Raw genomic sequence first — 15,265 nt, forward strand, 5'->3', positions numbered from 1 at the left:
CTTAGACTCTAGCCTGACCTCTAAGTCCCCCACATCCACGTTCCTAAAACCATAAACTGGTCCCTAACTATCTTCTCTGTTCCCAAAACCATCCTCATGAACCTAAAAAAAATTAAGAAGTAAACAATGAAACAATTAAAAACCAACTAAATCTGAGCTGCGATTTAACAGAGGTCACAGCTCAGCACCATGCATAGGCCAAAGCACTCAGCTGGCCATGATCTGGTCCTAGATTTCCAAAGCAAATCTCAGATCCTTCAGAATCACTAACGTGATAAAAGATAATGCTACACTGGTACAGCAGGGGCAGTCGACTGAGGATAAACACAAGCCTGCTGGAATTTGCCTCTGTATATTTAGCAATCACCAAATGCAAAACATTATTGCTCCGGAAAATTTCAAATACTCATTGAACAATCACACCAGATCTGGATTTTACATGCCCCTACTATAGTTAATCTACAATTATAAGACTGACCCAGCACTGCAAAAAACACACATTCAATTATTGCAAAAAGGTTATTACATTATAAATGAGCATGGGTCAACCTGGCATGCCAAATTTTAGAGATCTAATTTTATACCTATTTTATTGCTCATTTGTCATTTGTTATCCTCAAGGCAGACTGAAATTCTGCATGGGTTACCACAAACCCATTAGTCTCATTTGTACTCTCAGCAGAAAGAGAAGCAAGCCCAAAATATTATTCAAGGAATAGCAATCAGCAAGGAATGTTCAAGATAACACAGTGGGAGTGATCGCCCCAGTAAAATAGAATAATCCATCAGGCTGTGAGGGAATGAGCATGGAGCATTGAAGAAGTGAAAACAAGCAATGGGCTAGGGGAGGAATATCAATAAGATGGATTCTGCTAAGGATAAATTTGCTAAGAAAAAGAGGGGAAAGATTTAAGAGGAACTTGAGGAGCATATTTTTACACAAGACTGATATCTGCGTGGAATCAAGTGCCAAAGGACATGGTTGACGCAGGTGCAATCACAACTTTTGAAAGGCAGTTATATAGACTGGAAAGTTCAGCTAGACTGGGGCTAGCTTGGATGGGTTATCTTGTTCAGCGTGGACAGTTGGGCTGAAGAGCCTGTTTCCATGCTGTTTAACTCTACGACTAAAACCATTAGATAATGGTAATATTGAACCTAAACCAAATGCATAAGTAATAAAGGAGAGAATCCCTTAATATCTAAAATATATTGATCTTTATCAAATGCAGCAATATTTTCTATAAGCACATTCACAAGTCTTTAACAAGGTTAAGGCATGAAAAACTTGAAGATAAACTTGAAATAAGACATCTTTTATTTTACTTTTCCTTGAAGAGGTTACAGTAAAGCAGACGGAATGTTCATAGTTAGTAAACAACCCAGACTTAAGATTAAAAATACAATTCCTGATGAATTTCAAGCATGAACATTCAAAAGAAATGATAAGGAGTATTTAATATCTTTAATATCAGAGTGTAGAGATAGAAATTCAATAGGAAAAACAAACAAGGGATGCACCCTCCCAAAACAGGGGAGATGAACTAACCCATTGAGTTGTTAATCAACTAACTTCATGAAGTGATGGAAGATACTAGAAACTACGTTGTGCTGATCCTGATGTCAGTTTCCTCCTATGTATCACCCACATCCCTCCATTTCCTTCATATTCTCTGAGCCAAGCCTCAAACTCCACCAGACTGCCTAATTCCACTACTACCCTAGCAACCTTTTCCTTGCATCTACCACTCTGTGTAAAAAACTTTCCCCTCTCATTGCCTTTAGACTTCACAACTCCAAACCTTAAAGAATGTCCTCTGGTGTTTGAAATTTCTACCCTGGGAAAAAGATTCTGACAATACACCCAATCTACGCTTCCCATAATTAAAAAAAAAACTCCACCACTTCTCCCCTTAGTCTCTGATGCTCAAGGAGAACAAACCAAGTTTGTCCAATCTTCCTTTATAGCTCATACATTCTAATCCAGGTAGCACCTTGGTAAACCTCTCCTGCACTCTCTTCGCAGTCTCCAATCTTTCCTATAATGGGTGATCAGAACTACACACAATATTTCAAGAGTGGCTTGATTTAAGCAGCTGCAACATGACTTTGTTACTCTAATACTCAATACACATACCAATGCAAGCTTGCCATATGCCTTCTTTACCATCTTACCTACTTGCATAGCCACTTTTAATGAACGATGGACCTGCAATCCAAGATCCTTTTGTACCTCAATGCTGTTAAGGGGTCTACCATTAACTGCATATTTTCTCCTTTCACTTTCTCTCCTGAAGTGCAATACCTCACATTTTCCCATACTAAATTCCATCTGCGACTTCTCTGCCCATATCTACAACTGACTGATATCCCATTGTATTTTTCTACAGTCCTTTATACTGTCCACATCTTCACTAATCTTGGTGTCATCCGCAAACTTGCTTAACCATCGATCTACATTTCAACCAAACCATTGATATACATCACAAAAAACATCCCAGCATCGATCCTTGTAGAACACCACTAGTTATGGACCTCCAGCCAGAGTAACAGCCTTCCACCTTTACTCTCTCTTCACTCTGGATCCCATGCACCTTTATCTTCTGAATTAACCTACCATGATTGACCTTATCAAAAGTCCATGTAGGTAATGTCCTCAGCTTTACTCTCATCAAACTTCTTTGCCATTGGATCAAGTTTATATGGCATGACCTGCCCCGCATTCTGTACAGAAACTCCTAACTGCACCACTTTCTACCGAGTCCTCTATCACTAATGATTACTCTCACTATATGCACTGATTATACATTTTTATTATTTAGACATTTTTATGTCTTTGTACTGTACTGATGTCACAAAATAACAACCTCCACATATGTTAATAAATCTGATTTTTACTCCTTACCTTAAATCTGCACCTTTTGGTTATAGACAGTTTGGTTATGGGGAAAAGTCTACCTATGCCCCCCACCCCCAAATATTATCAGTTCATAGAAGGTCAGGTTTAATCAGATGAGATGGAGCAATGGTTTATTCCTTCTGTTTTCTTTCTCATGATTCAGTGGTAAATATGGAGTCACAGTAGGCTGTTACAAAGTGTTCTGTAAGAGCCTCATAACAAGGTTAGGGCATGTAGTGTGAGGATTGGTTAGCTGAACAGATGAGTGATAACTACAAAACAGAAGGTAGGCATGGCAGTTAGCTTTCTCCTGCTGGCAAAATGGTATCCTAGAGGAATATGTCCTGGTACTCCTGCAGTGGACAATATTCAAAATGGATCTGGACTCACAGATTAGAGGAAAACATTATGACTGGTGGTCAAAGCTTTGTGAAGGACTGTGTGAACTACAGAAAAGGATCAGTCAGTGACTTGACAGATAAATCAACAAACAAATTCAGCTTGGTTGAGTGTGAGTTGCATTATTTTGGAAGGAGAGATTTGGAATACATTTATTCCTTGGAAGTAGTCAAGTCAATTCAAGTCACTTCTATTGTCATTTCGACCATAACTGCTGGTACAGTACATAGTAAAAATGAGACATTTTCAGGACCATAGTGTTTACATTACACAGTACAAAAACTAGACTGAAATAGGGAAATAAATGGGATCAGACAATAAAGGGAGATGAGAATACAGTTAAAGAGAACCTATCAAATTGACAAAGCACACAGGTTCTTTTCTGGAAGAATCATGGAATTAAAAGAAATTCAATCGCATATGGCATTTTGATATTCAGTGTATGACTGAGATATACAATCAAACAAGTTTACAATTCCTAGGACATAAGGTAAATTTCAATCATCTGCTTTGGTGATTGTGATGCGCTCTCGCATGCTGTGCTGTCAATCACTACAACAGCCATGATTGATGTTTCTGGTAATGCATAGCTAATTAATAACGTGATCCTGAATCTCCAAGGAAGGGCTTAATGAAAAGGTTCAATATTCAAAATAAAGTTTGAAGTAAATTTATTATTGAAGTATGTATCTATCACCATACACTACCCTGAGATTTATTTTCTTTCAGCCATTTACAGGGAAATAAATGGGTACAATTGAACTTATAAAAAGCTACATAACAAAGACTGACAAACATCCAACGTGCAAAAGGAGACAAATTGTGCAAACAATATTAAATAATAAACACTGGGAATGTGAGTTTCAGACTCCTTGAAAGTGAGTCTATAGGTTGTGCAACCAGTTCAGAATTAAGATGTGTGAAATTATCCTTACTGCTTCAGGAGCCTGATGGTTGAAGTAAAGACAGACAGACACACATACTTTATTGATCCCGAGGGAAATTAGGTTTCGTTACAGTCGCACCAAGAATAGTGTAGAAATATAAAACCATAAATAATTTAATAATAATAAGTAAATTATGCCAAGTGGAAATAAGTCCAGGACCAGCCTATTGGCTCAGGGTGTCTGACACTCTGAGGGAGGAGTTGTAAAGTTTGGTGGCCACAGGAATGACTTCCTATGATGCTCAGTGTTGCATCTTGGTGGAATGAGTCTCTGGCTGAATGTACTCCTGTGCCTAACCAGTACATAATGGAGTGGATGGGAGACATTGTCCAAGATGGCATTGCTGAATCTGGTAGTGTGGAACCTAAGGCTCCTGTACCTCCTGCCCAGTGGTAATAGTGAGGAAAGAGCATGGTCTGGATGGTGGGGGTCCACAATAATGGATGCTGCTTTCTTCTGGCAGCGTTCCTTGTAAATGTGCTCAATGGTGGGAAGGGTTTGCCCGTGTTCCACCACCTTCTGTAGACCGTTCCATTCCTGGGCACTGCTGCCACTAGACCAGGCCATGATGCTCTCTACTGTGCATCTATATAAACTTGCCAAAAGAAGAAAACCCACTGACATTCTTTAAAAATGACATTTCCTCTGAGAATCAATGTTGGGTTGTCTACTGATAGACCAGCTTCTTCCTCTTATTGGAGTGGGAAAGAACATCAGAATCAGAATCAGGGTTATTGTCGCTGACATATGTCGTGAAGTTTGTTGTTTTTTAAAATTTATTTTTATTTATTGAGACCCTTTCACCCTTACAGCCACACCCAGCAACCCCCAATTCAGTCCCACCTTCTATGTTAGTGCAATTTCAAGTAGGTCTGCATTTTTAAAGGCAAACCTCACAATTAAAGCTTTCTCTTCCCAGTTGGCAGTATCTTCATTGTTCAATAATTATTCCAGCTCTTCGCACATACTATAAATAGCTGCTCAACTCTGCGTCAGTTTCCAATATTTTTTCACCTGCGCCTCCACTGGAAGTGCTGCAACACACACATTCCCATAAATAAATATGATCACTGTCACTGCAAATTTTGTGCTATTAATGGAAGGCCATCATTAAGTACTCAATATACGTAACACCTGCAGATTAACGGTTTTGCAGATTTGACAGGGAGAGGTTGAGAAAGTGAAGGAGAAAGAGGGGCAGAGAGAAGGGTGAAGAGAATGAGAGAGACATCGGGAGAGAGACTGGGAGAGACAAATAGAGAGAAGAAAGATATAGACAAGGAGGGAAAAAGTGAGAAAAGGGGTCAGAGGCCACCAGAAACAGATAATGAGAGAAGCCAGTGGTGGGGGGGGGGGGGTAGCGAGAAGAGGGAAAATGAGGAGATAAAAAGAGAGAGAGAGGAGAGAAGGGAGAGTTAAAGATGAGGGAGAAAAAAAGGCAATGTTAGAGAGAGAGAGAAGGAGAAAGAGAAAAGGAGAGAGAGAACATGAGTCAAGAGACAGGAAGAAAGGGGAGATATAGAACTTGAATGACAGAGAGAAAAAGAGACAGACAGGCAGACAGATCAGACAGCAGGAGAAAGAGGGTGAGCCAGAAGTGTGGCATACTCCCAATCCTACAGCATATGGAGAGGTTGACTTCTTCCAGCTGACTTTTCAGGAGCTAGGGAGGTTGTTATAACTCAGGAATCTGTGGATTATTCCAGAAAGAGTCAAAATAGAAAACTGAGATGGATTAATGCCCTCATGGGAAGTAATGTGCCAGAGGACATTTAATTCAGGGAAGTATGAAGTGATGCATTCTGGCAGCAGGAATGAAAAGAGACAATGCAAGCTAAATGATATACAGAAGAGAGGGCATAAACACAAGATCTTCTGCAGATGCAGGTAATCCAGAGCAACACACACACACACAAAATGCTAGAGGAACTCAGCAGGTCAGGCAGCATCTATAGAGGGGAATAAACAGTCAACGTTTTGGTCCAAGATGTTCTATCAGGACTGGAAAGGAAGTGCAGAGGAGCCAGAATAAGGTGGTTGGGGGAGGGGAAGGAGTACAGACTGGTAAATGATGCCAGATGTGGGGGAAGGGGGAATGAAGTGAGAAGCTGGGAGGTAAAAGATGAAAAAGCTAAAGGACTGAAGAAGGAATCCGATAGGAGAGGACCCCCTCCTCCTCCCACCTACCTTCTCCCTCAGCTGGCTTCACTTATCACCTTCCAGTATGTACTTATTCCCCTTCCCTCACCCTTCTTATTCTGGCTCTTCCCCCCTTCTTGTCCAATCCTGATGAAGGGTCTCGGCCTGAAATGTCAACTGCTTATTCCTTTCCATAGATGCTGCCTGACCTGCTGAGTTCCTCCTGCATTTGTGTCTGTAACAGAGGGCATATTTGCTTCCACCTCTTCTCCTGGGTGCTCCTAAATACCCATTGTTCTGTGTAAAAAAAAGACTTGCCTTTTAAATCACTTTCAAATTTTCTCCAGCACTTAAATCCAGGCCCTCATTTGACATCTGGGAAAAATACTATCCACTCTATCTACGCCTTTCATAATTTTGTAAGTTTTGTAACCTATTGTAAGATAATTATTGAGGCGAGAATGATCAACAGGGTTAGAAATAAATTGTCCTTCATCTTGGGCCTTTCCCTTGCAGATGCATCTGGCCACGATAATATAGGGCAGTTTGAGGAAAGGTTTAAAAAAGGCACATGGGATCCTGGACTTTACAAACACGGCTATGGTGTACAAGAAATGACAACTCTTCATAAAACACAGATGTGGCCACAGCTGGAGTATTGTGCTCAGCATCTAGTTTACTTTTATTTTTAATCATAGAACACAATGGCACAGTACAGGTCTTTTGGCCCAAGATGGTGTGTCAAACATTTAACTTAGTCTAAGATTAATCTCACTCTTCCCTCCTCCATAGCTCCATTTTTTATCATCCATGTGCCTATCTAAGAAGTTCTTAAATGTCCCTAATGTATCTGCCTCTACCACCACCCGTGGCAGGACGTTCCATACACCTACCAATCTATGTAAAAAACATGCCCCCTATACTTTCCTCCAATCACATTAAAATTATGCACCTTCATATTAGATATTAGCCATTTCCACCCTGGGAAAAAGACTTTGGCTATCCACTCAATCTATGCTTCTTACCATCTTGTACACCTCTAACAAGGTGCCTCTCATCCCCCTTTGCTCCAGAAAATCCCTAGCTCATTCAACCTATCTTCACAAGACATGCTCGCTAATCCAAGTAGCATCCTGGTAAATCTCCTCTGCACCCTCTCAAAAGCTTCCACATCCTTCCTACAATGAGGCAACCAGAACTGAACACTATATTCCAAGTGAGGTTTAACTAGAGTTTTATAGAGTTGCAACATTACCTTGCAGTAGTTGCGTCCTTTTCTTTTGGAAAGATGTGCAGGTGTGAGAGAAGATGCAGAAGTTCACCATGATGATTCCAGGGATGAGGGACTTTAGACTAGAGAAGCTAGGATTGTTCTTCTTGCTTCCACACGGTAGGATTATTCAGAAAGTCTGAAGGCATAGGATCCAGGGAAGTTTGGCCAGGTGGATTCAGAATTAGCTTGCCTGCAGAAGGCAGAGGGTCGTGGTGGAGGGAGTACATTCAGATTGGAGAGTTGTGACTAGTGGTGTCCCACATGGATCTGTTCTGGGACCTCTACCTTTCATGATTTTTACTAATGACCTGAATGTGGGGGTAAAAGGGTGGGTTGGCATGTTTGCAGATAACACAAAGATTGGTGGTGTTGTGGATAGTGTAGAGGATTGTTGAAGATTGCAGAGAGACATTAATAGGATGCAGAAGTGGGCTGAGAAGTGGCAGATGGAGTTCAACCCAGAGAAGTGTGAGGTGGTACACTTTGGAAGGACAAACTCCAAGGCAGAGTACAAAGTAATGGCAGGATACTTGGTAGTGTGGAGGAGCAGCGGGATCTGGGGGTATATGTCCACAGATCCCTGAAAGTTGCCTCACAGGTAGATAGGGTAGTTAAGAAAGCTTATGGGGTGTTAGCTTTCATAAGTCGAGGGATAGAGTTTAAGAAACGTGATGTAATGATGCAGCTCTATAAAACACTGGTTAGGCCACACTTGGAGTACTGTGTCCAGTTCTGGTTGCCTCAGTATAGGAAGGGTGTGGAAGCATTGGAAAGGGTACAGAAGAGATTTACCAGGATGCTGCCTGGTTTAGAGAGTATGGATTAAGAGAGATTAAGAGATCTAGGGCTTTACTCTTTGGAGAGAAAGAGGATGAGAGGAGACATGATAGAAGTATACAAGATATTAAGAGGAATACACAGAGTGGACAGCCAGTGTCTCTTCCCCAGGGCACCACTGCTCAGTACAAGAGGACATGGCTTTAAGGTGAGGGGTGGGAAGCTGAAGGGGGATATTAGAGGAAGGTTTTTTACTCAGAGAGTAGTTGGTGTGTGGAATGCACAGCCTGAGTCAGTGACGGAGGCAGATACACTATTGAAATTTAAGATACTATTAGACAGGTATATGGAGGTGGGGGGGTTATATGGGAGGCAGGGTTTAAGGGTCAGCACAACATTGTGAGCTGAAGGGCCTGTACTGTGCTGTACTATTCTATGTTCTATGTAAGAGGACATTGCTAGGGATCTAACAGAGGTATTTAAAATCATGAAAGATAGTTAAAGTCATTGGGGGAAAAAGTGTTCCTCATGACAAAGGGGTCATAAAGTTGGACATGGAGTGGGCCACAACATGGCCTTTGTGGAACCGAGTTCCCATGTTTACAATGAGAATAGTGTCCACCATGTTGTGTGGCAGAGTCAATAAGATAAAATCAGAAGAAAACATTGTGACATTCTGTTGGGTATCTTTGGCAGATTTATTATATTCCACCACAATCTCAAACTCTCTACTATTCATACCCAATCAGGAGAGCAACTGTGGTTCATTTTAGAGTGAAGATAGATAAGTGAGGAAAAACACTGGGTGTGCAGACCCGGAGAGGATTGTAATCCAACACAAGATGACCTGCCTGTTAAACAGCTAAGGTAACATGATGTGGTCAAAGCCAGCAACCAACAGCTCAGTCCAAAGGCAGGCGGCCTCATACACCTGCTTGCGATAATCCTTTAAGCAAGTAATGTGAGGAGATGGTTCCATTATTATCCCCATTCCCAACGACAGTAGAACAGAAGTGGTAAAGAGAGTCACAGAATTTTTACAGTACGGGAGGTAATTCATCCCATCAAGCTTATACTGGTTTTATGTACAAGCAATCCAGGTAGTTCCATTCATAAACACAAGAGATTCTGCAGATGCTGGAAATCTTGAGCAACATGCATAAAATGCTGGAGTAACTCAGCAAGTAAGGCAGCATCTTTTGGAGGGGAAGAAACAGCTGACATTTTGGGCCAACACACTTCATCAGGACTGATGAAGTGTCTTGGCCTGAAACATCAATTGCTTATTCCTCTCACGAGCTGCTGCCTGATCTGCTGAGTTACTCCTACATTTTGTGTGAGCTACTTGGTTAATCCCATTCCCAGACGTCTCTCCATTGCCCTCCAAATGTATCCCTTAAGAGCCGATTTCTGAATTCTTCACTAGAATCTTCCTCCATCACTACCCCTTGTTGGGTAAAACAGTCCCTAACAAAGGAAAAGCTCCTCATGGGTATTAGCCAATCACCTTCATCCTATGATGTACTTCTCAACTCTGTAGACAATTGGAACAGCTTCTACCTAATTACTAAGTTCAAACTTTTATTGGTTTTAAATATCTCTATCAGATCTCCTGGCAATCTGTTCTGGTCCTAGTAGAATCACAGCTTCTTTAGTCAATATTAATAACAAAAGTTCCTCATTCCTGGAATCATTATGGTCAATCTCTTCTGCACTTTCACAGCCTTCCAAAAGTATGAGTACAAAATGAAAATCAAAATAGCTGCAGTTGCTGGAACTATTGATGGACTGAGTCGATTCGTACATATCCAAGTGACTGCCAATTCTATCCCTGATTATTATTTTTAGAATTTACCCTGTTGCAAAGGTTAAACTGGCTTCAAATATTTCAATCAAAGGCCTGAGGGCCTGTACCTGCTGGAGATTAGAAGAATGGGGGGGGGGGGGGTGAGGGGATCTTATTGAAACATATCAAGTATTGAGAGGCCTGGATAGAGTCAACATGGAGAGGACATTTCCAGTAGTGGGGGTGTTTAGGACCTTGAGGGTATAGCCTCAGAATACAAAGATATCTCTTCAGAACAGAGATTAGGAAGAATTTCTTTAGCCAGAGGGCAGTGAGTCATAATCAACATGGGGTCAATTTAGGAAAGAAAGGCATCAGGAAAGTGGCAAACAGTTTTTAATTAAGGTAAATGAGTTTTTTTTGCAGTTTTCTCTCCTATGGCAGAAGAATCATACAAAGGTGGATTTATACAGGTGAAGGATGCAGCTGCCTTCTTTGCCTCAGCACCCATTCCTCATACAAAGGATGAAATAATATTGCAAATATAGTGTGTCTCCGGAGATCTGGACACAAATATGGGGAGCTTATGTGTTAGTTGTACAGGCTAACAGTGAGACAACAGCTGGAGAACAGTGCACAATATTAGTCTCATAGATAAAGAAAAATGCAAATGCACTTAAAATAGTTCTGAGAAGATTTACTAGTCTAGTACTTGGCTTGGGCAATTTGTCCTATGAATAAAGGATAAATAAGCTAGGGTTGGGTTCACTGAGGTTTCGCAGTGTGAGACAACTTGACTGAAACACAAAATCCCAAGAGGAGTTAAAAAGGGTGAGTGTTTCTACTTGTAAGAGAATCTAGAACTAGGGATCTTATGTTAAAAGTAAAGACTCATCTACTTCAGTAAGGAGGCAAAACTGTTTCTCTCAGCAGTTGTGAGTTTTTCAAACTATCTTCCTGATGGCCCTTAGACAGAGGTAGGACAGATTCTTCATAAACATGGTGCATGGGTGGTGAAAGGTTACATGTAATGTGGGTAGAGTTAGCTCAGCTATGTTCTTATTGAATGACCAAACAAGTTCAGAAGGCTGGGTGGCCAACTTTAAATTCCTTGGTGTTATTGTATCTGTCCTGGGACCAGCACATAATGCCATCACAAAGAAGGCATGACACTGCCACTACTTTCTTAGAAGTTTACATAGGTTTGGCATGTCATCTAAAACTTTGCCAAACTTCTATGGATGCACATGGGAGAGCATCTTGACTGGTTATATCACAGTCTCATATGGAAACACCAGTGCCTAGGAATGGAAAAGTCTACAGAAAAAGGGGGATGCGGCCCAGTCCATCACAGGCAAAGCTCTCCATAACCATTAAGCACATCTACAAGGAGTACAGCCACAAGAAAGCAGCATCCACCAACAAAGACTCACACCATCCAGGCCATGCTCTCTTCTTGTTGCTGTCGTCAGAAAGGTGGTACAGGATTAGGTCCCAAACCCCCTGTTTTCTGAATAGTTATTACTATACACCCATCGGGCTCCTGAACCAGTGTGGATAACTTCACACACTTCAACTCTGAGCTGATTCTACAATCGACAGACTCTCTTTCCAGGACTCTACAACTCATGTTCTCAGTATCATTCATTTTTTAATTTCTTTATTGGCTGTTTCTCAGTTTTTGTTTATGTATAGATTTTCATAAATTCTGTTGTATCAATGAAGGATGTTTGGCAGTTATGGTAGGGCTTGAATACAATTGCCTCGTATAAAGTTAAATCAAACAACATAGGCAACAACAGGGCTTCACTTCCAGATGAGCACAATGTCTTCTATGCTTGCTTTGACTGTCAAAGCATGGAGACATCACAAACTCCCACATCCCCCAACATTTCTGTGACTTCAGCCTCTGAAGCCAACATGCAAGCAGCCTGAACTCACAAAAAGCACCCGGCCCAGATGGGGTACTTGGCCAAGTGCTAAAGACCTATGCTGATCGACAGGCTGGAGTGTTCACTGAGATCCTTAAGCTCTCACTTCGACAGTCTGAGGTAGCCACCTGCTTCAAGCAGGCTTCAATTATACTGGTGTCACAGAAGAGTGTAGTGGCCTATCTCCCTGTAGCACAGTGAAGAAGTGTATTGAGAGGTTGGCGATGAAACATCAACTCCTGCCTGAGAAGCAACTTAGATCCACTTCAGTTGGTCTATCAGAGCAACAGGTTCACAGCAGATGCCATTTCATTGGCTCTTCTCTCAATCCTGGAACATCTCATCAGCCAAGATAAGATGGAATGCTCTTCATTGACGACAGTTCAGCATTTAATGTCATCATCCCCTCAAAACTAATCAATAAGCTCCAAGATCCTGGATTTCATCAATTGCAGACCCCAGTCAGTTCAGATTGGCAACAACTCCTCCTCCACAATTTACATCAGCACAGGTGCACCACAAGGCTGTGTACTTAGTCCCTGCCCTGCTCACTTTACACTTATGACTATGTGGCAAAGCACAGCTCCAATACTATATTCAAGTTTTGCTGATGGCACCACTATCATCGGTCAAATCAAAGGTGGTGATGAATCAGCATATGGGAGGGAATTGAAAATCTGGCTGAGTGGTGCCATAGCAACAATTTCTTACTTAATGTCAGCAAGACCAAGAAGATGATTATAAATTTCAGGAGAAGGAAATCAGAGGTCTATGAGCCAGTCCTCATTGGAGGATCAGAGATATGAGGGTCAGTAACTTTAAATTCCTCAGTGTTATTATTTTGAAGGACTTGTCTTGGGCCCAGCATGGAAGTGCAATTACTAAGAAAACATGGCAACATCTGTGCTTCCTTAGGACAATAGGCAATAGGCAGTAGGTGCAGGAGTAGGCCATTCGGCCCTTCTAGCCAGCACCGCCAGTCACTGTGATCATGGCTGATCATACACAATCAGTACCCTGTTCCTGCCCTCTCCCCATATCCCTTGACCTCGCTTTCTATAAGAGCTCTATCTAACTCTCTCTTGAATGCATCCAGAGACTTGGCCTCAACTGCCTTCTGGGGCAGAGCATTCCACATATCTACCACTCTCTGGGTGTAAAAGTTTTTCCGCATCTCTGTTCTAAAAGGCCTACCCCTTATTCTTAAACTGTGGCCTCTAGTTCTGGACTCACCCATCAGTGGGAACATCCTTCCTGCCTCCAGCGTGTCCAATCCCTTAATAATCTTTTTTGCAGAGAGTTTGCAGATTCAATATAACATCTAAAACTTTGACAATCTTCTATAGATGTGTGGTGGAGAGCATATTGACTGGCTGCATCACAGCCTGGTACGAAAATCCTACAAAAAGTAGTGGATACGATCCAGTCCATCATGGGTAATGGCCTCTCAACCATTGAGCACATCTACATGAAACACTGTCACAGGAAAGCAGCATTCATCACCAGGGACTCCCACCACACAGGAAATGTTCTCTTCTAGCTGCTGCCATCAGGAAGAAGGTACAGGAGCCTTAGGACTCACACTATCAGGTTCCAGAACAATTACTAAACCTCAACCATCAAGCTCTTGAACCAAAGGGGTAGCTTCACTTGCCCTATCATCGAAACGTTCCCACAACCAACACACTCAATTTCAAGGACTCTTCATCATAGGTTCTTGATATTTATTGCTTATTATTGACTCTGATATGGTGGTTATTCTATAGATATATACTGAGTAGGTCCACAAGAAAATGAATCTCATGGTTGTATATGCTGACACATATGTACTTTGATAATAAATTTACTTGGTTCTGATACCATACATCTGTTTCATTGACTGAGTCTAACTTGTTCTCAATTTCCATCCACACACCAAAGTAGTGACAAAATACACTTACTGAGGCTACTTTGTTTACTAAACTCTGGGAACTTGTGCCAGCTCAATGGGGCTCTGCCCCACCACCAATTCACAGGCAATCACACAGACAGCAGATTTGAAGTTACATACAGTCAAAAGGCTATAGTAACAGGTTACTTACAGGCATAGGGATTTTGGACAGCTCCTTCCCAATGCAGTTTTTCATGATGCTCCAAAGGTTAAGGCTATAATTAGGCTTTTCTGGGATTTGGGTTCGCCTCTTTCTGCTTGGCTTTACTGGTCTACTTGCTGACGCATTGAAAGAAGCCTGGTGCCCACAGTCAAATGCCTGCAGGAAGGACAACAAGGTGAGCAGAAGTTCAACATCAATAACCAAGAATCATTGCTATTTCTATAAAAAAAGATGAATAAAGGACAATTTTTCTATGAAATGGTATTTAACCAGTAGCAACTTTGTGAATGCAAATCTTGTCCTAGATAAATGATGTGGAGAGCACAAAATTATCCTTTGATTAAAAGGCACCAAAGAGTGTTTGTGAGTGTGCTCAGCATCAGACAAAATTAATAATTATATTTCAAATTATTACATAACGTGAGCTGACATCAAATGGAATAGTTTGAAAACTAATGGGCTAATTAGTAATAGAGCTGAGCAATCACAATTTGAAAACTAAACAACCAGGCAAAGGTAGTTCAGATCACAGTTACTCATCAATGAGTTTAGTAGTTTTTAATCAGTACTGTGTTGACAACAGTATCATAAGAACAGTCACAGCATGAACAAGGCATAACAGAGCACGCATTCCCTGAGACAGTTATAATCAGCATATTAATTTAGTTATGTCACACTGTTCGATGTTGTACACTGGGGAGACAGAACAGTGAGCTGTCTGTTGGCAGTTTAAGTGGAGCTTGATAAGCTCTTGATTAGAGAGGGCGTCAAAGGTTATGGGGAGATGGCAGCAGAATGGGATCAAGAGGGAAAATAAATCAGCTATGATGGAATGGCAGAGCAGACTCAATGGGCTGAATGGCTTAATTCTGTTCCTAAGACTCACGGTCTTAAGTTACTGCCTGTGGTCCTGTCAGTCTTATGGACAGGGGGATTTTGTCACTGATTAACCTATTATGATGAGGCTGATATTGCAAAGAGCTGCTCATTCGTTCTTTTCAGGGACTTACTGATCAACGGC

At 41.4% G+C, this 15,265-nt stretch overlaps 1 protein-coding gene across 2 annotated transcripts in view; it reads right to left on the minus strand.

The window, feature by feature from the left end:
* The window catches only part of LOC132404277 (oxysterol-binding protein 2-like), a 383,310-nt gene that overhangs the window by 44,257 nt on the left and 323,788 nt on the right, over positions 1-15,265 (minus strand). For both annotated transcript variants that reach the window (XM_059988436.1, XM_059988435.1), the window contains one exon: positions 14,233-14,400. In XM_059988436.1, the coding sequence (XP_059844419.1) occupies positions 14,233-14,400 (168 nt within the window). The remainder of the gene's footprint in view (positions 1-14,232; positions 14,401-15,265) is intronic.

Source organism: Hypanus sabinus, chromosome 13, assembly GCF_030144855.1.
Source record: "Hypanus sabinus isolate sHypSab1 chromosome 13, sHypSab1.hap1, whole genome shotgun sequence".
Lineage (NCBI taxonomy): Eukaryota > Metazoa > Chordata > Chondrichthyes > Myliobatiformes > Dasyatidae > Hypanus > Hypanus sabinus.